General features: G+C 34.2%; 11 protein-coding genes across 11 annotated transcripts; 4 read left to right on the forward strand and 7 right to left on the reverse strand.

Annotated features, from left to right (window-relative positions):
- Positions 1 to 1,854: 1,854 nt before the first annotated feature.
- On the forward strand, positions 1,855 to 2,622 carry RO3G_16299 (uncharacterized protein; the record flags this gene model as incomplete). The annotated part of the gene is made up of 4 exons (XM_067670883.1): positions 1,855 to 1,974; positions 2,157 to 2,303; positions 2,357 to 2,534; positions 2,609 to 2,622. 4 exons carry the CDS (start codon positions 1,855 to 1,857, stop codon positions 2,620 to 2,622), a joined length of 459 nt encoding a protein of 152 aa, XP_067526984.1.
- A 775-nt stretch (positions 2,623 to 3,397) lies between these two features.
- RO3G_16300 (uncharacterized protein) lies at positions 3,398 to 4,601 on the reverse strand (the record flags this gene model as incomplete). The annotated part of the gene is made up of 7 exons (XM_067670884.1): positions 3,398 to 3,517; positions 3,566 to 3,679; positions 3,740 to 3,812; positions 3,864 to 3,918; positions 3,983 to 4,080; positions 4,133 to 4,435; positions 4,483 to 4,601. 7 exons carry the CDS (start codon positions 4,599 to 4,601, stop codon positions 3,398 to 3,400), a joined length of 882 nt encoding a protein of 293 aa, XP_067526985.1.
- A 259-nt stretch (positions 4,602 to 4,860) lies between these two features.
- Positions 4,861 to 6,423, reverse strand: RO3G_16301 (uncharacterized protein; the record flags this gene model as incomplete). The annotated part of the gene is made up of 7 exons (XM_067670885.1): positions 4,861 to 5,270; positions 5,323 to 5,367; positions 5,419 to 5,674; positions 5,730 to 5,769; positions 5,865 to 5,924; positions 5,971 to 6,289; positions 6,345 to 6,423. The coding sequence occupies 7 exons, from the start codon at positions 6,421 to 6,423 to the stop codon at positions 4,861 to 4,863; spliced, it is 1,209 nt and encodes a 402-aa protein (XP_067526986.1).
- A 1,213-nt stretch (positions 6,424 to 7,636) lies between these two features.
- On the reverse strand, positions 7,637 to 10,582 carry RO3G_16302 (uncharacterized protein; the record flags this gene model as incomplete). Its single annotated transcript, XM_067670886.1, has 11 exons — positions 7,637 to 7,661; positions 7,718 to 7,815; positions 7,868 to 8,065; positions 8,121 to 8,725; positions 8,768 to 8,891; positions 8,944 to 9,262; positions 9,312 to 9,643; positions 9,828 to 10,055; positions 10,112 to 10,177; positions 10,241 to 10,358; positions 10,413 to 10,582. 11 exons carry the CDS (start codon positions 10,580 to 10,582, stop codon positions 7,637 to 7,639), a joined length of 2,283 nt encoding a protein of 760 aa, XP_067526987.1.
- A 1,089-nt stretch (positions 10,583 to 11,671) lies between these two features.
- RO3G_16303 (uncharacterized protein) lies at positions 11,672 to 11,944 on the reverse strand (the record flags this gene model as incomplete). The annotated part of the gene is made up of 1 exon (XM_067670887.1): positions 11,672 to 11,944. The coding sequence occupies one exon, from the start codon at positions 11,942 to 11,944 to the stop codon at positions 11,672 to 11,674; it is 273 nt and encodes a 90-aa protein (XP_067526988.1).
- Positions 11,945 to 12,326: 382 nt separating this feature from the next.
- RO3G_16304 (uncharacterized protein) lies at positions 12,327 to 12,950 on the reverse strand (the record flags this gene model as incomplete). The annotated part of the gene is made up of 3 exons (XM_067670888.1): positions 12,327 to 12,571; positions 12,616 to 12,816; positions 12,869 to 12,950. 3 exons carry the CDS (start codon positions 12,948 to 12,950, stop codon positions 12,327 to 12,329), a joined length of 528 nt encoding a protein of 175 aa, XP_067526989.1.
- Positions 12,951 to 15,522: 2,572 nt separating this feature from the next.
- RO3G_16305 (uncharacterized protein) lies at positions 15,523 to 16,199 on the reverse strand (the record flags this gene model as incomplete). The annotated part of the gene is made up of 4 exons (XM_067670889.1): positions 15,523 to 15,668; positions 15,717 to 15,825; positions 16,066 to 16,094; positions 16,151 to 16,199. The coding sequence occupies 4 exons, from the start codon at positions 16,197 to 16,199 to the stop codon at positions 15,523 to 15,525; spliced, it is 333 nt and encodes a 110-aa protein (XP_067526990.1).
- Positions 16,200 to 16,737: 538 nt separating this feature from the next.
- RO3G_16306 (uncharacterized protein) lies at positions 16,738 to 18,707 on the forward strand (the record flags this gene model as incomplete). The annotated part of the gene is made up of 8 exons (XM_067670890.1): positions 16,738 to 16,879; positions 17,056 to 17,266; positions 17,317 to 17,652; positions 17,710 to 17,771; positions 17,822 to 17,877; positions 17,926 to 18,238; positions 18,278 to 18,393; positions 18,447 to 18,707. The coding sequence occupies 8 exons, from the start codon at positions 16,738 to 16,740 to the stop codon at positions 18,705 to 18,707; spliced, it is 1,497 nt and encodes a 498-aa protein (XP_067526991.1).
- Positions 18,708 to 19,092: 385 nt separating this feature from the next.
- RO3G_16307 (uncharacterized protein) lies at positions 19,093 to 20,398 on the forward strand (the record flags this gene model as incomplete). Its single annotated transcript, XM_067670891.1, has 5 exons — positions 19,093 to 19,113; positions 19,171 to 19,390; positions 19,448 to 19,529; positions 19,586 to 20,289; positions 20,373 to 20,398. The coding sequence occupies 5 exons, from the start codon at positions 19,093 to 19,095 to the stop codon at positions 20,396 to 20,398; spliced, it is 1,053 nt and encodes a 350-aa protein (XP_067526992.1).
- A 400-nt stretch (positions 20,399 to 20,798) lies between these two features.
- RO3G_16308 (uncharacterized protein) lies at positions 20,799 to 22,437 on the reverse strand (the record flags this gene model as incomplete). Its single annotated transcript, XM_067670892.1, has 12 exons — positions 20,799 to 20,816; positions 20,877 to 20,896; positions 20,950 to 21,025; positions 21,081 to 21,190; positions 21,367 to 21,411; positions 21,559 to 21,621; positions 21,660 to 21,670; positions 21,736 to 21,790; positions 21,852 to 21,899; positions 21,947 to 21,986; positions 22,040 to 22,236; positions 22,308 to 22,437. The coding sequence occupies 12 exons, from the start codon at positions 22,435 to 22,437 to the stop codon at positions 20,799 to 20,801; spliced, it is 813 nt and encodes a 270-aa protein (XP_067526993.1).
- Positions 22,438 to 22,590: 153 nt separating this feature from the next.
- RO3G_16309 (uncharacterized protein) lies at positions 22,591 to 24,560 on the forward strand (the record flags this gene model as incomplete). The annotated part of the gene is made up of 8 exons (XM_067670893.1): positions 22,591 to 22,712; positions 22,771 to 22,899; positions 22,958 to 23,088; positions 23,147 to 23,355; positions 23,414 to 23,519; positions 23,569 to 23,774; positions 23,824 to 24,320; positions 24,386 to 24,560. 8 exons carry the CDS (start codon positions 22,591 to 22,593, stop codon positions 24,558 to 24,560), a joined length of 1,575 nt encoding a protein of 524 aa, XP_067526994.1.
- Positions 24,561 to 25,565: the final 1,005 nt, after the last annotated feature.

The following is a 25,565-nucleotide window of genomic DNA, read 5'->3' on the forward strand; positions in this document are numbered from 1 at the left end:
TTTTTTTTTTTTTTGTTGGCTATGAACCATTTTATCTCTCTTTTTCAGTGGTTATTGCTATACAAAATTGCTTAGGCTGAATTGGAACACCATCGCTGCTGAACACAGTGATACTGTGTTATAGATCACCATTGATGAAATCTGGTGTTGCGATTCATAATCGTTTATGTTATGACAATAGTAATTTATCCAACTGAGTCTTCATCAAGGATCTCGTCATCGGTAGACTGCTGATTGGTCTGTGGCATATCAATAACATTTTGATCTTCAAGAAAGTTATCATAGAAATTGCGAGAATCAATGGCCGAGAAGAAGAGATCAGTCCGAACGTTTTGGATAGATATCACCACAGAGTTCTCTTTAGCCGTAATCAAATTCATTCAATAGATTTATAAATCCTCACCAGATTTATTTTGAATAGAACATGCATGTTCCATAGCATTCAAAACAAAAAACAAGGAAAAAGTCATAGAAATAATCATTGTAGAAGGACTGGTCTTTCTGGGCTTTGGCTTGGTTTATCCTATCCTCTAAAACAATAGGTATTTTCCAGGTCTTTTTTAAACCGTTTAGCCTGCTTTTTCTTGCATTTAAAAACAATACAGCCATTTATTTAGCAATTCTAATAGATACAGGATAGCTGTTTCTTTGGACAATTAGAAACGGTATGTTATTTAGCATGGTGGTAGCGATAGTATGTAGACATGCTACATTACGCTGCATAAAAGCTTTCATATTCAGATTGATATTAAAGAAGACGATGAGAGAAAGGAAGGAGTTTGTCTTTTTTTTTTCTTGGCACCAAGGAGAGTGTAACCCATGCTCATACAAGTGTCAGTGGGTGATTTCTTTAAAGTATTCACAAACCAAGAACAGAGCCTACTTTAAGAAAGAGAAGGTTAGATAGTCGACTTTGTACTAAAGGAATGGTTGAGTTCAAGACACTGCAGAACAAAAGCTTGTTTTTATGTTTTTTCAAAGATAATATTGCCTATAAGGATTGGATTGATTGCAAGTTAGAAATGATTGAATTAGATTTTGGTAATCTTGTGATTGTCTCCTTTGGTGGTTGCAATTATAATTGGTGAATAATAAAGGACACAAGTTACATAGATGATTAAGGATCACCCATTGTGTCCAAAGGGACACTACCTGAAGAACGGACAGCTTTCTAAATAAATTTGCTTTATACAATATAATGAATGCTATATTCGGAAGTTGCATACATGAGTGATATTTACTTCCTGACAGCTAATTGGGACTAGAACATACTGCTTAGTTTGGTAAGCAGTTCCGGTAATGCTGGTCATCGTGTGACTCTATTGGCTGATTTTTGGGTGCTTTATAAGAAAGGATGATGTACTCACAAATTGAGAAAGATAAAAACCGTTCATTGATACCGGAAGCAACTTTAAACTTAAAAATTCAATCTCGGATTCCATCTTGTTTTGAAATTGTAAGGCTTTCTTGATCATGACCTCCTCTTAAATAGGGAGGATTGTTTACATGTCTTTTTTATTATTATTTTTATTTTTCAGTGGTCCTTTTTGATAGGATGAGTTATTAATGTGCCTTTTATGCACTACTCGTTCTTGTATTACTTTTCAAAAAATTTGTTCACAAGCACAGTTGCTTTATTTTAAATATTTTCTTTTTATCAAATTTTTATAAACATTGATGGCCATCTATACATAAACAGGTGTGCTACATGTATTAAGCACGTTTTGTCTATTCCTAATCATTCAGGTCAGCTTTCCATAAATAAATAAGAAAAAGCACGGAAGAAAAAATTATCCGAGCGAATATATAAAGCTTTCTTTGATCCTATTTTTCTCTTTCTTTCTTTATAACTAAATGGCAGACAAAGAACAGATTTCCTTAATTGTGTTATCACACGGATTATGGGGTGTAGAAGGACATATGGATTATATCAGAAAGAGGCTCATCAATCGATACAAAAACTCCATCTTTGTGGTAAATAATAAAAATTGAAATGGTCGGTTTTAATCACCATCTTTTTGTAGTTGAATGTAAACGTGAATGAAGCAAAATATTCTTATGATGGAATTGATGTTTGTGGAGAAAGGGCGGCCGAACAAGTATGAAAATGAGGGGGGTTGATTGAAACTGATAGCAATAATAACTTTCCCTTGTAGATTATTAACGTAATAAGGCAATTAGAGAAGTCTAAGAGAAAAGTAAAAAAAATAAGCTTAATTGGGTATTCACTTGGTGGTCTTATATTAAGATTTGCTATTGGTATCTTGGGAGAAAGAGGCATGTTTGATAGAATTGAACCTGATGTAAGCAATTATAAGGCAGCAAGTAGCATTCGACGCTAAAATAGTTTTGTTAGTATTTCATTACGTTTGCTAGTCCACATATGGGAGTTAAATTATTTGATGGTTCTTTACGTTCAAACATATTTAATTTTGTAAGTGGAAGATTGGTTTCCCGATCAGGAGAACAACTTCAGTTACGAGATAGATTTGGCAAGAAACAAGAACCTATAATCAAGGCTTTATCAGATCCTGGTAAGCACAAGATGTACTTTATTATTTTTATAACACTTTCTCTTTCCTTTCTAGACGAAATTTACTTTAAACAGCTCGCAAGATTTAAAATAAAACGAACCTATGTCAATATCGCAAATGATCGCACAGTACCTTATTGGTCAGCAGGAATGGAACTGATGGATTATTTCCACAACAGCAAAGACAAATTAGACATGTAATAGTCATTTATTGTGTTTTATATGTTGGAGTAACCACAATCTGATCTATAGTACACTTGACCAAAAATACACATCCATTGTCACTGGATTTGACTATAAGTCACATCACTCAAAGAAAAAACAGAAAATGAACCCTTTGAGACATCTATTGTTCATCTTATTGCCAATATACATGCTATTTGGCTTTATTGTCATCAGTCTACAAGGGTTTATCTCAAGGCACAGAGTATCAAACTACTTTAAACACAAGCAAAAGCTAATTGATAATCGTAATGAAGATGATGAAATCACGCAGATGATAGACTCTAAATTCTTGGCTGGCATTTTGGACATTGTTAATTTACCAGAGGAAGAGGACCAAGAAAGCACAATGCTTTTAAATGGTTGTCAATCCGACGACAAAACTTACTATCATCAAGTCAGCCCTTCCCCTTGCCTAAAAGAAAAGGCAAAACAACTCGACTTGGATGACATGACACGTACGATTTGCTATAACCTTAGACAACTAGAATGGGAACGGGTATGGGTTTATCTTGATGCATTTAATGCGCATGCAACAATTATCTGTAGGCAAACAAATCATACGACGGATGCTGGAAAGGCCAGTGTCCAACACTTTTTAGATACCACACAATTTTCTGTATAAATAAATAGAGAAATCATTTAATAACTTTTGCCAGGAACAATAGGGTGACTAGCAGAAAGACCACCATCTACAGCAATGGCTTGTCCGTTCACGTAGGAGGCTTCATCAGAGGCTAAAAAGGCCACTACATTGCCAATCTATCGCATTCTATGAGTATAAAATAGAATCTTTTTTTTTCCTAGTACCTCTGATGCAATTCCGTATCGCTTTGTAGGATTGAGTTGACCAATTTTATGATGGGTTCCTCTTTGTTTGGCATAATCAAAAGTGGGCTTGGTCATATTAGTTTCAATTAATCCCTAAAATGTTTTGTATAAGTAATGATTTTCGTAAACACAAATACATGTAAATCACTTTACAGGACACATCGCATTCACACGAACATTAGTACCAGCATATTGATAAGCACCAGTTTGACACAAATTGATGATACTTTGTTAAACAATCAGCAAAACTATTACTTTTCACTTTCATTACACTTACGCAGCTTTCGATGCAGAATATTCAGGTGAACCTGCACCAGATCGAAGACCAGCAACTAACAAAAAAAAAAAAAAAAAAAGATTAAAGAAAAAAAAATAGAATAACGTATACAATCTTACCAGACGCAGTACAAATAATAGATCCGCCCGAGATTTCTTTTCCTCCTTTGCCAACTTCTTTCATTGCCATACCAGCATGTTTAATAGCCAGGAAAGCACTAAACTCAGCCAATTAAGCCAATTTTAATTTTTTTTAATTTTTTTTTTTACCTAAGAGCATTGACACGCATCATTTTCATAAATGATTCCGCATCTTCATCAAACACACGATTTGCAGAAACAATACCAGCATTAGCAAAAAATACGTCCAATCGGCCAAATTCCCCGAGTGCCTTGTCAATCACACCTTTCACATCGGATGTCGACGCGGCATCCACTTGGAAAGGAATGCAGCGAACGCCTTGAAAGGTGGTTTCGATTTCTTGTGCCAGGTCATTGAGGTGATCGAGAGTTAAATCCGTAACATAGATCGCCTTGGGTCCTCGTTTGGCGAGAGCAAATGTGGTTGCTCGACTTTTTCAATCGTGAGTTTGTTGAATCAGCTCACAACAGTCACTTACCCAATACCATACAGTGAGCCAGCACCTGTCACAATGCAGACCTTGTCTTGAAGAGAAGGTGTGGTTTTGGATAGATGGTTAAAAATTTGATTGACTCTGTCAGTTGCAGTAGAAGCCATTGTTGTTTATAAAAAGAAAGAGAAATGAAAAAAAAAGGAAGGGATAAAAAGACAAAATTTACACTTAGTCATGATTTTCCCTCATTTTTCTTTTTCATGCAATTCGTGCAACAAAATAAATGAGATTACTTACTTTGAATCAAATAGGAACAAGAGCCAATAGTTTTATTTTTATTCAAATAAAACAGTGAAGCTTTATTGATACAAAAGAAGAAGAAAGCGTTCGATTACTTATATAAATATAATATATACAATTGGATTAAAATAATAATAAAAAGAAGAGTAAACAATTCAAATAAATAGAACAATGCAATCTTGTTCCAGAACTTTGCTGAGATGTTGCGCTTGCTTCAGAAGATAGGCCCGTATTAGATGATGGGGAACTGCTACTGGTTGTAGTTGTAGTCATACTTGCTGTATAAGCGTCACTGGTCTTGAACTCAGTCACCCACTGCCAATGTTCAAGGTCTAACAGAAAGAAATCATTTCTTGCTAACCCCAAGATATCCACACCAAAAATGATGAAAAGAGTATGTTGCTTATACAAAACAGCCGAGTGTCCAAAACGAGCATTGGCTCCTTGATCTGGGTTGGCTAGACTGATAGTAGACCAAGTCAGGGAGGTGGTGTTTAAGAGGTAAATATAATCAGATACAACCTTGGGTGAGTCTATTTTAGATTTAAGTACAAGAAATATATATTTTTTTCATTCTTCATCTACCTGTGGATGAGCCACCATAGATTAATATAAGATCTGTGTTTGGTACTATGGTAATATGAGTAAAAAGTAAATTTCATACCACCTCAAACTACTTACCCGCGGTTGCTGAATGAAGTCTTCTAGAAGAAGGAACAGTCGAGTTCTTTGTGTTGAGTAAGGTCCAGGTTGAGTTGATGACATTGTATTCTAATATTTCATTCATGGGCGCAGGCACAATAGTACCATCTTCATTTATTTCCAAGCCTCCAATAAAATAAATTGAATTTCCTGAATGAGTTAGTGTGGCTGTATGTTCTACTCTTGGACGAACAAAGGAGGGTGTGTTGTTGTTTGGAAAAGCCCATGAGAAGTTCTTTGCAAGGAATTTAGCTTTCTCTTCTTTGAAATATTTGTGGGTAGATGCTTACCTGTGTGTTGAGTACACTGAAATCATGATGATATGTTGTTCTATTAATAGTTGGTGATGATGTATTATCACTGCGTGTATAGAATACAACAATATGAATAAATTAAATAAAGAAAATACCGTCGTGTGTGTTTACCTTAGCCCACCCCAATACCAAATACGACCTAATGAATCCAATGTACCGGTTGCCTCTCGACTAAAATAACTTTAATAAATGTTATTTGAAACTAAACCTGTTGTACCTTGAAACAGTTTCATTGTCCGATACTGTCTTCCAAGCTTGTGTGGTTGCATCAAATAAAACAGTCAAATTTTTTCTATACTGTTGTGTTGAACCATATCCCAATCCACCGTGAATCAAGTAAGATGAGTTGAAGGGCACCATAGTGAATAAACTATTGGGTTCCAACACGTAGTCACCAGAAGGTACAGTTTGCCAACTATTCACAGCCGAACTCAAACTAAAGTCCTGACTTACGTCAAGCATATAATGATCTGATGTAGGCTTCTGATCCGATGTACCACCATAGCAATAAATGTGCTGATTTACAAATGAACAGCCTGTTTACTTGATGTTATTCATTCATTCTTTTTTATATCTAAAATAAGCTTTTACCTCCATTGTATCTAGAAGAAGGTATCAGTGCTTGTACTTTATAAACAAATAAAAGTAGTATCAAATTGAATAGTTTCATTTTTTATAAAAGAAAAAAAAAAAAAAAGAAGAAAAAAAAAAAAAGGGAAAAAATAAACTTTTTCTCTCCTTTTCTGTTCTGTCTGTGTGAAATAGTACAGTATAATAATAAACTCAGACATTGAAGGTGGGTTGAGGGAGGGAGAGAGAAGTCAATAGACATGGATGGTTGATAATAAGAATATTTGTATACAAAGTGCATTTTTATTATTACTAAAGCATTTTTTTTTGTATCATAAAAATGTTTTTTATGAATAATAATCTATAATGATGATCTACCCAAAGCCTCGAGTGTTGGCTGTAAATTATAAATAAAATGAAACTAGTTTGTTTAGATTTTCAATTGATTTTGATGATGATTGATCCAAATTGAAAACAGAGAACCATTTCCTAACCGATTCTTCTTCTTTTTGTTGTGCTTTATTTGTCATTTATAACTTTTTTTTTTTTAAAAAAAAAAGAAAAGAAAAGAAAAGAAAAAAGACATTTGTCTCTTTATACAGTCTTATCAAAATCAATATCTATGGCATGATTTTTCATGTTTCTAAAATAAAAAACTGCACATGTCAACATATACAACATGAAAAGCATGTAAGTTCTAGAGTTTAATTATTAAAGCCGTTGCATACTTTAATCCTTCGAAGATCTATTTCTTTAATTTGTGAACAAAACAAGTACTGAAATAGAGAATTGCTCATTTAATGTATTCATCCTTCTCTTTGTCTCTCTTTGATAGCATTGATGATTTTGGCGGCATTTGAGAAAGGAAAGTTGAGCGAAATCACAGGATCAATGAGACCGTCGCTACTTACGCAGTGCTGTTTATAAAAGAGGCAGCTTTGTGCAGTATTGCCAAGGGAACTTGCAGCGTAAAGAATGATATTTTTACATGTATTCTCTTTACATTAGGATCCAATGACGCTTCTAGATTTTCTATAAACTAAGAGCTTGCTTAATCTCTCTAAGCTCCTATAGCAAAAAGTAAACTTGGAGTAAGAGAATGATCAATGTAGTCATTAAATAAGCACTACCGAAACTTTAAGCTTATTTCAAAACCTGAAGCCGAAACTCTTTCAACCTGATTACTTAATGCTGAATCCCTTATTCCATCTATTTGTATATAAAAGGCAATAGCTGCTTACACTGTGCTAATTTAATCTTTTGAAATTAATTTACAGTGAAATTTTATTTCAAAATAATTTCTGAGTTGTATGTTAAGTTGAAATCATAATTTCTAACCTACAAAGAAAGAAAACAATTGTGAGACAAAGCAAGATGTTATAAAAAAAACTTACTTGTTTAGTCTATAAACAATATCAGCAGGAATCTTGTTTTTTATTAAGCCAACAAATGCCAATGCAGATTTGATGTGTTCATGTATACGTTGAATGGACTATGATAAAATGATTAGTTATTATACATTACATATGCTGTAAATAATATACCCATCCATATGTGTTGTATGTATTATTCTTGGGATCAGAAAAGAATAACCAAAGTTTATAAAGTGATTCTGCTGTGATAGTGAGTATATCAGAAATATGCTTTTGGATGATATCGTCATATTGCTGAAACTGTCTGGCTGCTTGTTGAATTGCATTAAAATCATCTTTCATTGGTATAATAAATGTAGATGCAATAAACTATGCCAACAGTGACATTCAGTTTGCTTAATCGTATTAATATCAGTATAATTACCTCTACAACCCGGTCGTATTTCTCTTGTTCAAAACTTGCTTTGGCTTGTGCAAAGCGAAGTAATATCTGGTGTACTGTCAAAGTATTGCGATCCAATAAACGAGCAATATGAGCTTGGCCTTCATAGTGTGCCAAGACTGCCAAAGAAATCTCAATCAAGCTGTTATCCACCTTTGTACTTGATAGAGTATGATCCAATTCTTTGTTCAACACGCTCAACACTTGATTGTATTGTTCACCAATCTCAAATGTGATCACCGTGTCCATGAATTGGCCTTGCGTTTGGAATCGTTTGGCAACAGGGCACAGAATACATGTAATATAATCATTCTCTGTTTGAATACCCAACAACGGCTTGTAAGGTTGTAAAAGTCCATTGCTGCCTACTCGGTTATTACCCACAATGGATCTATAATCCTTGGTTTGCACAGTATAGTTCACTACGAGTTGTTGCCCTAAGGTGGTCAAAGCGGGATAAAGTGTCAAGAGATAAAAGTATTGAAGCGCTGCTGGTGCTTGATCTTCAGGTATAAACGTGTCTACATATTGCTTAATCATTTTACCAAAGTCGAGACTTGCTTCATTATTATCGATGTGTACTACACCTAAGAGATGAGTATATGCATACACATAGAAAGTGTACTTACAGATGTCTCTTATAATAGGAATTGATTTGTTTACAGGATTAAGTAATCCATAATATGCCAATACAATAGCAAAGTGTATTGCTTCAAATTTGAATGTTTCAAATCCATACAGACAATCAATAGCCTATAGATAACATATGTAAGCATTCATTCTCTGTGCAACACGTTCTACTTACTCTCTCGAATTGCAAAGATAGCAAAAGTGTAGTAAATTGATTCCAAGGATTAAGGTCTTCACGATCATGATTGCTATCAGTGTTACTTTTCTTTGTATTCAGGACATTCTGTAAATTCTTTAATTCACTGCGATGACGAATAAGAGAAAGTTGTAACCAAAGATGATCTTCCTTTGTCTTTGCTGTCGTGATGGGTTTGTCCATTTCACATTGACCCATGATTTTATACAACAATTTCTTATAAGGATCATACTTTCCAATACCGTATTCCATTTGTTGATATTCTGCTAATATCATCTTACGACTGTTCTCTGACAAGCTATCCTCTGGTTATTAGTACTCATTGTGAAACGATCAGTAAAACTTACAGCCTGTCCGAAGAAGAAAGGTACTCTTTAAAATAAGAAGGGAAGCTGGGTGATAACACAAAGAGATCCTTTTCAAATTCAACAAATTCTAAAGCAAGCTGATCACGTCCAGTCCTCATCAAAAGGTAAATATACAGCCAAATGGGTATGTCCTTTTGTAGTTCCAGATCGGGTTCTGTCCATGTATTGTCAGCTCTCTTGTACATAAATCGAATATAAGCAAGTAATCGACGCGTTTGCGATGGCAAACCACCCACTTTGACTTGTGTTGCATATTTAAATAAAGCATCCTCAATGTTTTGATGATATCTTTTTCCAGTTGTTAATACCTGCTATTCATCTTGTCTATTTACCTTTTCTCTAACCAGCTTTTCGATGCTTGGATTAATAACACGTCACTCTGATTAGCCCCTTTGTCAGTCAAACAAGCAAGAAGATCCCATACATCATTCATGCAATTCTCTTGCACCTAAAATCATCCTGTCAGCTTACGTTCACTAGGTGATGCAGACTTACTCTTGTTAAGTCGGTTAAACTTGTTAATTGCTTCATCCTTTCAATCAAAGGAAAAGGTTCAGATAATAATCGTTTTTGATTCAAGTCACGTATTGTGTTTGCATAAGAAACCAATTTGGTTTCGGGTAGCTTGATCTTTTGATGTGTGCCTTTACAGGTGTTTTCTTGTATATCCCATGTTGTATCTGGTGTCTTTTTCATTAAATGATCCTCAAGCTCTTTTTTGATCTATGTACTCTATATGAACTGTCTGTGCATACGTATAAGGTGTCATATTTTATTACCGTGCTCGTTTTAAATTCTTTTACTGCTTCTGTTGCAATGTTTTTATGTTTTTGACGAAGATATGACTATAAAAAAGTGTTATTGTTTCATTGTATTTTTTTTTTTTTCTTCATGAATAATAAAAGTACCTCAATATCTGTATTCTTAACCATATCTGAGGGTTGAAAGACAACGGTTGATTCAATCTTTTTCAAGTTATCGCCAATCTCTCTTACATTCACGCCTCCTTGGGCTAAAAAGTAGTGTCTACTGGTAGTTTTAGTAACAATATTCAATCGTATATAATCATAGTGTATTTACGCTGCTGGATCCAATGTTTGCTGTTGAATAAATTTTGAATGAAGATAAGCTGATTCACTCGCTAATTGTCCTAAATCAAGTTTAAGTGATGAAATATCATTACTTTTTTCAGCATCTTCAATTAGATTTTGTGATTTATGTAAAAGCTTTTCAAACACTTTGGAAGACATGTGGTGTTAAGCGCGTTAAAGAAAAAAAGAAAGAGTTCGGTTATTGAAAAAAGATTTAAAATTTTTACAATACAATGCTTGATTAATACAGTTGAAGATAAATTTTATTTATAACAAAAGACTTTAATGAGTACGGGGCATCCTCAATAGATTGAATCGTCCGAATAAGGACAAAAGGTGTGTGAGGGAATAAATAAAGAAAAAAGTGTATGTGTAAGGAAAGAAAAAATGTGTTGTAGACATCAATTTGAGTTCTGAGGCAACCAGTCCAAAAGCCATTTCTGAGAGAAAGTAGTTGGGACCAAGACAATTTGCGATCACTTAAAGCATCGAGAACAAATAGAATCAAACATGTAGCGGGCCAGCAACAAAACCAGAAGGGGAAGTTACAGAATGAATGTCAAAGTAACTTCAATAGTGAGTGGTGTCTGTAATCGATTGTACAGATTGAGACATTGACTAGCGTATTTCTTGGTAAGTGAGTGGTCAAGATGCTTGGGACAAGGTTTTGATTTATCAGATATCAAATAAGTCTCAAATGAATACCTCGGCTATATCAATCGTGAGCAGGCTCCAAATTTCAATATGGACCGTCATGTTTTGTTTGTCTTTGCCCTTTAACCGATTAGCCATCATCCGAAATATTCAATACGGTTGGTATAAACTATATTAATAGTGAGCTGTACACTATGCATCTAAGCAATTCATGTTTTTTCTAATCGTGTTCAGTGCCTCCAGTACCAAATGACGCTTTTTAATTAGCTCACGCTTTTGAATATCCCAATTAGCACTTTTCTCAAGACTCAATTTGCACACTTGACCAAACCAAATCACGCTTTTGACAATCTCAACTGCGTCTTTCACAAACACATTAAATTTTCTTTTACTGAGGATAAAATCATTAAGAGGTTCAAAGACAATTTATTAGATAGGTTCCATTTAAAGACATTTGTCAAACATGTTCACAGAATGTTAACTCAAGCTTAAGAGAGCCGAAGCTCTTATTCCATTAGATACCTCGGCTACTCTCGTTTTAAGATCTTCAATACCACCGAACTTACTTCTCTTGACGTAGGATTTCATTGTAAATCAAAAGTTCTCCATTGGATTTAACTCAGGCGAATATGGAGGGAGATAAATGATTTCATATCCTCTTCTTGCAATCATTTCGTCCATAGCATCAGCAGTGTGTATTGGAACACTGTCCATAACAATGTAAAATCCCTTCATCTCGGAGTATTGATCCATAAATTCTTTTCGTATCACTCGTACAAACTGAATTCTATTAAGCAATTCTAATCCAAAGTCAAGAACACCTTGGAAAGGAGAAAGATTGACGTATTCTAGAGCTCGTTTTTTCATGAATAGTGGAAGCCTGTCACAAGATCATTCACAATAACTTTTGCTGCTATATCAATCTTTCTGTCTCTTGGCTTTTTAAACATAACTGCGATAAAGTATTGTTGGTAGCCAATTCTTAATATATACTTACTATGTTCAATAAGATACTAGGTCTGTCTTTAATGAAAAGATGCATCGAATAAAGGCTAAATAGCTTTATGGATCATAGCAGATGTGTTGCAAGAAGATGCATTGACTTTCATTTTTTCATTCTGACTTTTATAGAAATTTATTTTCTCAATCAGCCAATGAAATCTTTTCTCATAAGTCTTAACATTTGATAAAAGGAGTGAGTTTATTGCTAATGAAAAAGAGGAGGAGGAGGGGGGGGTATACATGGTATCTATAAAAGTAAATCTTGGCGGTGTCTTGATAAATAATTTTCAACTTCTAAAGGATGAACAAAACAATTGTATTTGATTAATTTTAAAAATGAAGTTTCTAATTGATTGATTTCTTGAAGTGTATAAAATCGATAGCAAATAGTTGCCATGGTTGCATTATTCATCTCATTATTTCCCCATGTTGTGCCTTGCAAGTATTTTGATGCAATCAGGATGGATGCCACAAAGATTCTGTGAATTGTGTCTAATGGGATGATGAGTATCTTTTGTAGGGTAAAGGATGATTACCTTGATCACCCGTTGCATGCTTTGGAAGTGATCTCTTACATCTTTCAATATAAATCAATGCTATCACTGCAACATGACATGAAACACGAGCTTCTGTTGTCACTTTTAATATAAAATAAACTAATTCAGGTGTAGTTCTTTTTGTGCCTAAAGGTAATGGTCTGATGGGTAATAAATCGCATAATTTGAAAGCAATGAAATCTATTGTTCACTATTTATTAATAAATTCTTCTTCTTGTTCCTTATTATTTACTAGTTAAAATAGAAGGTAATGGACGATATTGTTCTTTATTGTTGTAATAATACACATTATGATCCATAACATGAGGTGACATGGTTGAAATATTCATTTTGTAATAAAGAAGAAGAAAAAAAAAAGTATTCCCCCCCCCTTTATCTTTATTTACTTGATAGATGATCATTACAAAAATAGTAAAAACTTTGAAAATGTACCAATGATGAAAGGCTATCATCACTCATTGTAATCTCTTGTTTCCCCTCCTCACTCCTTAATTACAAAAATGGATATTTATTACGTTAATTTCATATGCTTTTCTTTTACACGTTCAAACCATCTTTGCATACGTCTTGTGATACAACTAAATATTACTACTTGCAGTAAGGAATTTTGTATGAATTGATTGGAATTAAGGGGTAAAGATGAATGCCATTTCTTTCTTTAGTCTCTAGGAGCCAAATTGAAAGATGTCTTGATGAACTAAAGAAGGGAATCACAAAAAGCTTTTCTTTATTTTGGCATAAACATTGTACAACCGTTTAAAAGATATTTTATTCAAAGAGCGAAATAATTCCTATTCTATGTTTTGAATGAATTCTTACAAAGCAAGTTCATCAAGATCTTTTTCTATCACAAATCAAAAGCTTATTTCTTCCTGCTATTCTAATCTAATCAGTTTATCAATGATGTTGATTACAGCCATTAAACGTTCTTTAGAAGCAATCATGTACTTTATGCTAAATAGCAAAAGGCCAATGATGAACGATGAATTTAAAAAAAAAAAGTGTGTCAACCCTTGCTGTTGATAACAAATAATGATTTAAAACCAATCTGCTCATTACCTGACTAATTGTAAAAATCAAGTGAGAACACAGACTCCACACGACCTGAGCAGATGAGCTCTTTCTGTTTATCCAATTAATTTCTATAAATGTGTGTGATGAAAATTTTAATATTTATTAAGAGCAATACAAGTGTATGAAACAGTGGCTTATAAAAATACAAAAGATGTTAGCATAAAGAATTATAAGCAGATAGTTTCAATAATTTCTTCTGGATTTGATTAATGACAATCTCCTCCAAGACAGGAGTCTGTTCAAAGAATTGTTGCCAGTAGACTTTCTAAATGAATCGAATGACTGTAGCAAAAACAATCAAATATTGTAAACTTGTCATGATAGTGTAAGATGTCATACTTGGATAATCCAAGTGTGGATAAATCCTGAAATATTAAGTTACAATTGGGATCATTAGGATTTGACAAGTATTTCTTGAAAGTTGCATTTCACAGGTCTTGTCTTTGAATGCAAGTAAAGAGCATAGGCTGCTCTGTTTCTGGTAGTTTGCATAATTGGCAATAGTCGTCATCTACATTTGCTGGCGATGATTCTATGCAAATTAGCTCGAGTGGATAATTTCTTGTGAAGAAGTCTGTACCATACATTTCTTGGAATAGGATGCATAGGACTCCTGATAAAAGCTTTCCAGTTGTTGTGAATTTGAGTTGAAGTTAAACAATGCTTTTAGTTGACGATTCTTTGTTACTTTTATGTTGGTATCATCATGGTTTATCTGTTGAATGAATGTCTCATAGTTGATACTTGATTCAATTGGATGGTCTTCATTTTTAAATCCAAGTTCGTGCTGTTTAGCTGATAAGAAAGATGCAAAAAACGGTCTTGAAAGTAAAGGTTTCTGGTAAGAACAGCATTTTTTTATTTTTTATAGAATATTTGGAGAGTCGCAGTGTTGTCTGTTTTTGAACTGTATACCATTTGAAAGGAATGCGTGTGATCTACTCCACAAATGGAATTTTCACCTGATTTTGGTAAGAAATAGTCGCAATTTTTAGAAATGATCTTCAGATTTTGAAAAAAAACGATTTAATTTTTTTTGAGGAAAGCTTTGTGAAGATTTTGATAAAAATGTTTTTTCCTTTCTCAACTAATAAACACTGGCTAACAATATGGATTTTGAATACCTATCTCTCAGTGAATAAGACTACGCCAAAGTATTAATTGAGGGAGAGGGGAGAAGTAACGGAAAGCTTAAGGTCAATGGTGAGATTAAAGTATGAGTGTAGTCCTAGCGTCATGGAGATTGACGAAGAAATTGAAGTATTTCTTTAAAAGTCTTCCAATTTTGAGAGCAGCAAAGAGAAAGAGAATGTAAATGGTTTCAGAAATAAGATCGAGGCTGAAGAAGTAATGACGCTCCTATTTAATACAAGATTGAAGTCTTCTCTAATGCTCACTTAAAGAAAAGGAAAACATATCGCAGCTATAATGCAAATCAGATCGGCCATTTCTCGCTTTTAGTCACTGAGCAAGTTCCAGTAAAAACTGATGATGATCTGCTGGCATCAACCTTAGTTCAGCATTTCGACTCAAAAAAAAAAAGGAGCAACAATGACTTGTCCACTTTTGCAATTCTCCACTGAAACTTTTCTAGCTGTTTCAATAATTCGGTTACTAAGATTATCATCTGCAGTAGGCAGTCTCTCCTAATGCTTCCCTTAACTTTCGACTAGAACAACTCAATAGGGTTCAAGGATGATGAGTAAGATGGCAAGCACGTGAATTTATGTTTTCGTAAGTTAATTAAACTTTGTACTTTAGAAGCTTTATGAATATCAACGTTATCCATAACGAGATAGTACTCCCTTCATGTTATATGGATCCAGGATATCCATGATGCTGCTCAAAGCCCAAGCTATGCTCACTACGAATACCAACTCTAGCGTTTACCTCAACCTCTTCAGCCTTGCCTTTTCCTCTCATTCTCTTTTTCAACCGTCCCCCTTCTTCTGTACAGCCTTTGGTTTGTGAAGAGTTAAATCAAGCATTCCTTTTTTTCTATTTACAATAAACAGTTGAATTCATATGAAAGTTGCTTTCAATAAGGTCATGAGTAAAACACAAGGTATTTTTCTGTAAATAAAGCGATGGTTGTATAGCATTGACAAGGCTTCCCTTTCCAATGATTTTTTATTACAAAGATTTATTGGTATCCTACAGTCTAACTTTATAAATTTTCTTGTCTTCTGATTTGATATAGCACCTTTTTTTCAGTCCAATGTGCTACACATGAAATCATATTAAGAATAAAACGGATTCCTTTTGAGAGGAGTTTCTTCATTTTGCAGTGAAAGCAAAATCACACGTGTAAACACAAATAAGGAAAGCAAGTACGGAACTGTTTTAATTGCTTACCGCAGAAAGGAAAAAATGGACCCGTCCCCCTAATGAAAAAAAAAAAAATTATTTCAGTAAAAAAGTTTGATTCATTTTGTTTCACCTTGGGTTATTTTGGGTAAAAGAAACCCAGTGACTCTATAAAGGTACATTATTTAAAATCAAGCGTCCCTTACTCTTTCTGTAAGATCAATTACTGCTATCATCAGCAAAGTCGTGGCTTTTTTTTTTAACAAACAGGCATCGTCGCACCAACAAATCTATTTTTCTTTTCCATTTTGAACTTTTTTTTTTATTCTTTTTTTTCTAATCTTTTTTTTTTTTCACTCTAAAAAAATCCAAACATTCTTTTTTTTCTCTCTCTTTCCTTTTTTTTCCCATTTTTTTTTTTATTACAATAAACCCGCTTTCGACATTTCGTCGTAATGCGTATTAAAGTATCAAGTACAACAAGAGTACAATTTTATTGCTGGTAGATAAGATTGGAAGACAGAATTTTTTCATTTAATTTATTAATTTTTATACACCAAAAGCTTTTTGGCCTTAGGAGGATTTCTTGTAAAGTATTCTTTATTCTATACAACACAATAGCTTTATTTAATTTTATTTTTCTTTAGTGCGGGTAAATAGGATAGCAAACAGCAATATATAAGAGTATTAATTCAACAATCAAGTTATGACTTTGCAGTAATGACAGGAGTGATCTTGATGCCTTCATTTCAACAAGATATGCTGGATGTTGGTGAAGGTACGAATAGTATCATGATCAGTTCACTGTTGATAGGTGCTATTGTTGGCGCCATCTTTTCCGGTCCATTAGCAGACGCATTGGGTAGAAAAGCATTGATGGCACTTGGAACAATCATCTTTATTTTTGGAAATGTATTGCAAGTGGGCGCAGATGATTTGAAAACGATGTATGGTGGAAGAAGTATAACAGGCGTCAGTATGGGGTAATCAGTTTCCATTAGTGTCAAATCGATTTGAATAACAAAGAATCATTTATAGAATGTTATCCATGGTTGTACCTTTATGTAAACTGTACTTTCCTTAAACACATCAAAGTATTAAACATTCTAGTAGACCAATCAGAAATTGTACCAAAGAATATGCGTGGAAGATTGATGTCTATACAACAATTTACGACTACACTTGGTATAGCAGCATCTTATTGGGTAGATTATGCATTTGCCAACGTGGATGGATCAATGGGTTGGAGGTAGATTGTACATTGACTGTATAAACATGTTTAACCGTCATGTTATATAGATTGGCTATCGGCTTTCAATTAATTCCAGCACTTGTATGTTTAATTGGCTTAATCTTATTTATACCAGAAAGTCCTCGTTATTCAATTGACAAAAAACATACAACAGAAGCACTTGTCACTTTATCAAAGATACGTGGAGATGGAACAGTCACACATAATGATGTCTTGAAAGAATTCATAGAAATGAAGCAAAACATCACATTTGAACACAAAATATTTAAAAATGACAAGTACAAGCGAATATTTTTCTCAGGTCCTGAGAATAACAGAAGAAGACTCTTGTTGGGCATGGCCGTTCAGATATTTCAGCAACTCACAGGTGTTAATGCAATACTGTAAGGTTTGATTTATTCTTGTGTAACATTTGTTCTTTTCCTAACCCTTCATGTCAGTGTTTATGCTCCTCAGATATTTCAAGCTGCTGGATTGACTGGAAGAGATGTTACTTTATTTGGTATGTCCCTTGTATCGAAAATTAACTGTAATCTAACAAATAGATATTAGCCAATGGTCTTAGTGGATCCATCAATTTATTGGCCACTATTCCTGCCATATTCTTTGTAAGCACCCATTTAAAAATATGCACATAAACCTAAAGATGTCGATAGATTGATAAATGGGGTAGAAGACCTACAATGATTATAGGTGCCATCCTTTGTTTTATTTGCTTGGGTATCATGGCCGTCTTATCAGGATTATACGGTTATGGGTATGGAACCTATACAACAGCGTCAGTAGAGAGTACGAATATGATTAGCAAAAGAAGTCTATTGATGGTCTTATTCGATACAAATGGCCCAACGATTGGCTTTTTAGTCGTGACTTATTCTTATGTTGCAGCTTATGCCTGTACTTGGGGCACATTGGGCTGGGTGTATCCGGCAGAACTTTATTCCCAAGGCGTGCGGGCCAAAGCCTTGGGTATATCGACTGCTTCCAATTGGCTATTTACTTATATAGTACTTCAATTGACACCTATCATGCTTGAACGTATCCATTGGAGAACATATGTTTTGTTTTGTGTCATGTCCTTTATCATTGCTATCATTGTCCATTACTATTTCCCAGAGACGAGTGTAAGTTTAAGGAAAGCGATCGTGTGTGTGTGTATTGATATTGGTGTTTATAGGGCAAATCATTAGAAGAAGTTGACTTAATATTTAGTTGTCGATTTAATTATTATGATGTCAATGTCCATCACCCTCAAACAGCCGCAGAGGCATTAGAACAAATGGAAAGAGTACAGCAGAGAGATAAAAATGTATATCGATTCCCATTTACACCAGAAAGAAATTTTACTCACACCAAAAGATCAACCAGTCTATTACCGCAATATCATCAACCATCTTACGTAGTTAAATTTCCTCAAAATATTTATAGTCGTCCTTAATATCTTTAATATTTTAATAATTACAACAACTAATCTCTCTTTTCTCTCTGTATACCAAAGCTTTTTATATTTAAATTTTGTATATAAAAAATAAAAACAGCTATCTTTCTCTCTTTATTTATCGTTATTTATAAATAAAAAGCATATACACACCACGCTTTATGTTTAAATGCTGAATCAGAGCAGTGAGCCAGCAAACTCTGATTCATCCATCGTTCTTGGTTCAACTAACGAAACAGAATCTTGCACCGAAGACCGTTTAAGGAGGGCACTTCAAGCATTAGTGATAGAACAAAACTGTCAATGGATCGATCGCGCTATTGATCTCAATGAAAAATTGCAATCTGAAGTTTCATTTCAACTTGAAACCATTAATAATAAATTAATGGACATTTTAAAACGAATGGTAACTAAATATACATGGATCGATCGTTTTACTTGCTTACATGTGTTTTTTATGTAGATTTATATTAAAGATTACATTCAAGAAGAATCCAGTTTAAAGCCCACCAAATTATCTAAAAAGTATGTTAAAAACATTCAATATTTTGATTCAAGCGAGCTGTTAGAAATAAACCAAGATGAGGGATTTGAAAGTAGTGATGAATCAAGCGATGAAGAAGCAGGAGAAGGGGAGCTTTCTGTTGATGAATTATTAGCAAGAAAGGCTAGAGTTCGTCGCTGTAAGCTTATTGCATTTAGCTTTTTTTTAAAATGAATCTAATAACTCATCTAATCAGGGATCAACAAAGAGAAGGAGCAATTGTCTGAGGCTATTAGCTCAGAACTCATAAGAGATGTAGCCTATACTTGCCTAAAGCGGTACAAGATATACGTTTGTTATAAACTATGCCTTACGCTCAACCTTTTATGCATAGCGCTGAAAATGGAGAGGTAGACTTGTCAAGTCTTCAGAAACCGACAGTAGACAATATTGACTGGCGCCGTATAAGCAAATACCATCTGACAAGCCGAAGTCCGGCTGAATGCCAAATACAATGGAGAGAGGAACAAGATCCGAATGTGAATACGGGTCCTTGGACAGAGGCCGAAACCAATCTCCTCCGACAGCTGGTCGCGACGCACGGTGAGAGAGGACGGTGGGACAAGATTGTGGAAGAGTTAGGTACTGGCCGAACGATTCAGCAATGCTTTTCATACTACATGACCGCAAAACACAGTATGGAATTTTCTACAGGTAAATGGGAACCTGAAGAGGATGAGAGATTGATGGCGGCTGTGAAAGCAATGAAGCATTGCGGTTGGCAGCAGATTGCTGCTGCTGTTGGCGATCGATCGGGCGCGCAGTGCTTACATCGATGGACTAGAAGATTGGATCCTTCGATCAATAAGGGCAAATGGTCAGTCGAGGAAGACAGGGCACTGAAACGAGCCGTTGACTTTTACGGTGACAACTGTTGGTTTCGTGTGCAAAAACTGGTGCCTGGAAGAACAGACGTTCAGTGTAGAGAACGATGGAACTACATCTTGGTCAATCCAAACGTTTTGAAAGAAGAAACAGTCCAGGCACCATTCACAGAGGAAGACAAGCGCCGAATCATGAAGCTCGTGGAGGAGCACGGTAAAAAGTGGTCCTATATAGCTTCACTTTTAGGGAAAAAATCAGGAAAGGATGTTCGGAGCGCATGGGTGGCTATGGAAAAGTCAAGGGAAAGGACAGAGAGACTTGAGCAGCAAAAGAAAAGGCTGCATCGCGAAGAAGAAGAAAAGATGGAAAGAAAAAGAAGGAGAAGAGAAGAAAAGGAGGATCAGATGAGGGGAAGAGAGAAAAGAAGGAGGGCAAGAGAAGCAAAAAGATTAAACCCAGTTTCACGCAAGAGCGGAAGACCAAAGAAACATCCTCCACAGTAAAATACATCCAAAGGGAACTTTCAACAGCAAAATACAACCAATGCTGATTCAGATTATATCTTGTAAAAAAAAAAAATCATCTTAAATTTTTAAATTGCTTGTAGATAACGTATAAATTATGTGAATAAATAGAGAATATTGCTCAAATGCATTGAAAAACAACATAAATTCAGTAGAAAGTTTTTGTTTTATCTAGGTTCTTTAAGCTTTATTGATATTCTACAAAGCGAGTATGACCTGTAGCCTAAACAATTAAATATTATTAAATATTCCTTTACTGTATGAAAAAAGACTTACTGCAGCATGATTGTGAGCATCTAAATACAATTGTTTGAGTAAACAGATTACGCACATTTTGAATAGAATTTACCTTTTTCTCCTTTTAGACCAGTTTTACACTGCTCACATCTTAATGTAAAGTTTGCCACATCGGTATATTTATGGCTCTTTTATAATATATTAGTTTTTTTTTAACAATAAAAATACCTCTATGTTACTCACTTTTCTTAGCGAATCAGCAATTGCTCTCGCTGCTGTGAGAATATCATCATCTGTAGTTGGAAATCTTGTTTGATCAAACTCTGTAGGGCTATCACTTGTTGGTGCAAGCGCTAGTGCATCATAGTCTAATACGGGCCTTTTTTAGTTTTCTTGATAAACACGGTCTTCATATTTCTTACGAATGCCACTATAGACAATAAGTACTCTTTCACTGTAGTTTCCTTCACCTGAAAAAAGAAAAGCTCATGAGTTTCCTTTAAATAAATCTTTTGTTGGAACCCTTTACCAAACTTATCAATTCTCCCTGTTTGTACATCGATACTGTCAATCTCTTTAAAAAATTTTTAGTCAAAGCTGAATGTATGACATACTGAAAACTTACCAATACCAAAGTGGGATGAAAATATAGACAATTCTTTTTGGTAAACATGGTGTGTGAATGAATTTCTTTTATTGACATAATCATTTCAAAACTTACCAATTGCTCCACCCCAAGAGGTAGGTTTCTGGATCCATTGGATATATTTGTCTGTAGCAAGAACTTAAAAGAAATATACTAAAGATTGAAAAAATTATTACCTCTATCTTGACTATTTAAATGAAAAAAAAAAAAAAAATAAGTTTCTGATTACTTTTATTCATGTTAAAAATTTACCCTAATACAATATCTGGATACGATACTGGATCGGCTTTTATTCTCTCCACAATGGCTAGAATAAGAGAAGTAGATATTAGTCGCATGTAAGTGACCAATAACCATCTATCTTTTACCATGTCTAAGTTCAGCGGACATTGTTGTGTCTCTGCATAAGACATATCCTAGTAACCATCATGAATACAAATTCAGTGAACTGTCCTCCTCTTACCGATTGATCTAAACAAACATGAATTATCATCTTTCATTTCCTATATCGCTTTATTAGTATATCTAACAGGTATATTCCTATGGTGATTCATACTCTCAGTGTTAAAAATCCATTTGATGTCTGAACAACGCCCTCTCTCAAATTTTGAACCTGAGATACAGCATTTTGAGGTTCTTGAGGAGTATTATTTCCGATTATTTTGACATTTAAAGTATCACCGTCCCTTAAACCACTGTTTTGTATGATTAATGTATCATCCGAAATAGTTTTTGGTGGGTATCCTCCTGAAACTATTATTTGTTTTATGTGCATATTTTTCAATATTAAAGCAGCAAGACACTATCTGTTTCTTTTTTTATACTTTGGATTGTCTGTGTAGAGCTAAGTCCAATGGCTGAAATAATATTTTGCTTAAGTTCTAAAATAGTTTGCTCGCTGCTGATATCGCCAAGTGTGGCTACACCATCTGCATGTCTTACACGTAATCTCATTTTTAAGAGAAAAATACATTGTTTAGCAGTTCTCTCCTAATTTATAAACGGCGTCTGAATCAAGATGACGGCATCGTAACGTTCCTTAGAGCCACGCCCACATAATTATTTTTTTCTTTTTTTTTCTTTTTCAACCAAAAAATATCAATAAAAATGGAAAATATTGACGATCTTATTTTATCAATGACTACAAAGGAAGAGGAGGAGAGAGCAGAAGCTTTGAAAAGAGCTAGTCAATTAAATGCATCGAAATCAAAAAAGAAGAGTAGAAAACAGTAAGTCCATCAAATTGCATTGTCTATTTTTTTGTCGCATTAAAAATTTTCCTGCAAGTGCTTCCGATTCTGAGGAAGACATACCTTATTCAGAAGAAGAAGAGATTGGTATTGATGAGGAGGATGACATGGAAGATATTGATGAATATGGTCCTGATCTCTATAAAGATGAAGAAGACAGAAAAAGGTAAGCCTGTTTACTTGTTTTTTTTTCCGCATTCTTTTTAACATGAATTTATGAAAAGATTGCAAGCTCTTCCTGAAGTCGAAAGAGAAAGAATTCTTGCAGAGCGTTCAGAAGAAAGACAAAGAAATTTGGAAAGATTAGAAGTTAGAAAGTTGCTTAAAGATGGAAGAAGAGAAGATATTACTAGGCGTAGGATTGAAAGAAACTTGTTGAATGATAGCACGTATTAAATTCATTATTACTATAGGATCAGCAAGAGCTAAAGGCAGTAGCACCTCTCAAGCACTTTCAGAATTGGCAAGACGTAGAGAGGAAAAGAATAAAGTGCGTAGCAAACGTGGTCGTAGCAGCGAAGCACCATCCAGTCCAGATAAAAGAAGACGTAAAAGATATGAAAGCGATTATGAAAACAGCGCAGAGGAATCACCATTATCTGAAGACGAAAGCGAGAAAAAGGTTATTAGAACTAGTTTTGATAGAAAATTATATAAGCACGCTCATACATGTATAATAGTCCAAGAAAAGAACTCCTCAACTAGAAGAAATTCAATCAGCATGTATTTCAAGAAGCATGATTGAGAAATGGTTGTTTGCCCCATTCTTTGAAAATTTAATCATTGGTAATATTATGATTAGTAGATGAGTCCTTGTAATAACAAACATCAATAGATGGTTTTGTTCGTATATTCATTGGTCATGATGCGCAAAAAAAGACATCAGTATATAGACTTTGCCAAGTTTTAGAAGTTGTACCATGGCATAAAACATATAAAATTGGAGAAAACACTTGGTGCAATAAAGCCATCAAGTTAAAGCACGGAAAAGCAGAGAAAGCATTTCCTATGGATATTGTCTCTAATCAACCTGTCAGCCAGGTAAGCAATGTGTAATTGTTAAAATAGTTTTTTCTTATACATTATGTAGCAAGAATACTCTCGCTTTTTATCAACTTTGGAATACGATAGAATACGCGTTCCCTCCATTAAACAGATTAACCAAAAAGTAGAAGATATAAAAAATGCAAGAGAATATGTGTTGAACGATAAAGAAGTGAATGAAATGATCGAGAAGAAACGATCTGTAAAGGGCTCTTCGACAAATGCCGCTTTAGAAAAGGCACAATTGATTGCACGTCTTGAACACGCCAAAAGTAACAATGAAATAGATCAGGTGTTAAAATTAACAAAAGAATTGAAAGAATTGGAAGAAAGAACATTTAATGCTGAGGACCAAAAACAGAATGTATGGGCTGGTATTAACAGTAGAAACAGAGAAAGAGATAGAATTGAAGCACATGAAGCAGAATTACGCGCAAATGAAGCCAGAAGAAAAGAATTGTTGGAGAGTGCGAAGGCTCACAGAGCAGCAGCAACGATAGCAACTGGTACAACAAATGGTACAATAAGCACAGCTAATGGAATGTAAGTGTTTTGATAAAAAACAAAGTTCGTATTGTTACTTACATGTCTATTATTCTCCCTTTTAGCACCAGTGATTCTGCTATAATGATGGCTGAAACAACAAAGAAACCTCTTGTCAAGCTTGCAGCTTTAAATACAAGCTCATTTAATCTTGGAAAGACGCTTAAGTATCAAACACCTTATGAAAAACTTGTCAACAAGATTGCTTCAGAAATCCCCATTGAGCTTTTGGATGAATAATAAATAATTTCAGTATGGAGCAGTAAATAAATTATGCCTTTTTAGTTACTCTTCTAACTTCCTACATTAATTATATAAAATGCTGTAACCAGAATATAAATTCCTTATAAACGGAATGATCGCCGTGTGCTCAGACTTTAAAGTTTATAAACATATTACGTTATACTTTATTAAAATGTCAAAAGGAGATCCTATAGTATCAAAATAATTGTCTAAAGATAAACATGGGCAAAAAACAAAACTTTGTTCTGTAAAAGAGCAATTCAAGTCCATTGTACTTTTAAAGTTTTTCTTTTTCTTTTTTCTTGTTTATTTCCTGTACTTTGTTACATAAAAACACTTAAAAGGATATGAAGCAATTTCTAACGTAGTAGTACGCCTGTGATTGTTTATATTGATGTTTTTATAATTGTTAAGATGCATTTTTTTCACATAATCAAATATGTTTAGACTGCGAACATCGATATGCAACATCCTCGTGCGTAGATCCAAAGCATATGTGAGCTATGTTGTTTCATCTGTTGAAAGGAGAAATATTATGCTTTTTATATACTGGTGTATATTACATTGAAGCTTCAGTTGATGGTATTTGCAATGAAAATTACATCTTTTTGAGAAAATTTAATACAGCATTTGATTGGTGTATATCAATATCAAATGTTTGTTTGGTACAATGCACTTTTCTTTGAAAAAAAAAGAGAAACAAAAGAAATACCTTAAACAGTAAATGCAATGCAAATAATACAGCAGAATCTGGATATGGCATATACAAATACGGTTTGTATCACCATAACTCATTGAGGCTAATGACTTTCATTGATTAAACAAAATAACGCCATTTTTTCCTTTGTTTAATATTATATAAGAACAATGGGAGCTTAAAGCTATGACAAAGTGTTGGTATGCATATTATTGCATTTCTTTATGTAGCAAATATACCAAAAGTATTCAATATGATTGTCAAAAGCGCGTTTGTGACCGCTTTACGGAAGTAAAACAGAGAAA

The sequence above is a fragment of the Rhizopus delemar genome, genomic scaffold (assembly GCF_000149305.1).
Source record: "Rhizopus delemar RA 99-880 supercont3.19 genomic scaffold, whole genome shotgun sequence".
In the NCBI taxonomy this organism is placed as follows: domain Eukaryota; kingdom Fungi; phylum Mucoromycota; class Mucoromycetes; order Mucorales; family Rhizopodaceae; genus Rhizopus; species Rhizopus delemar.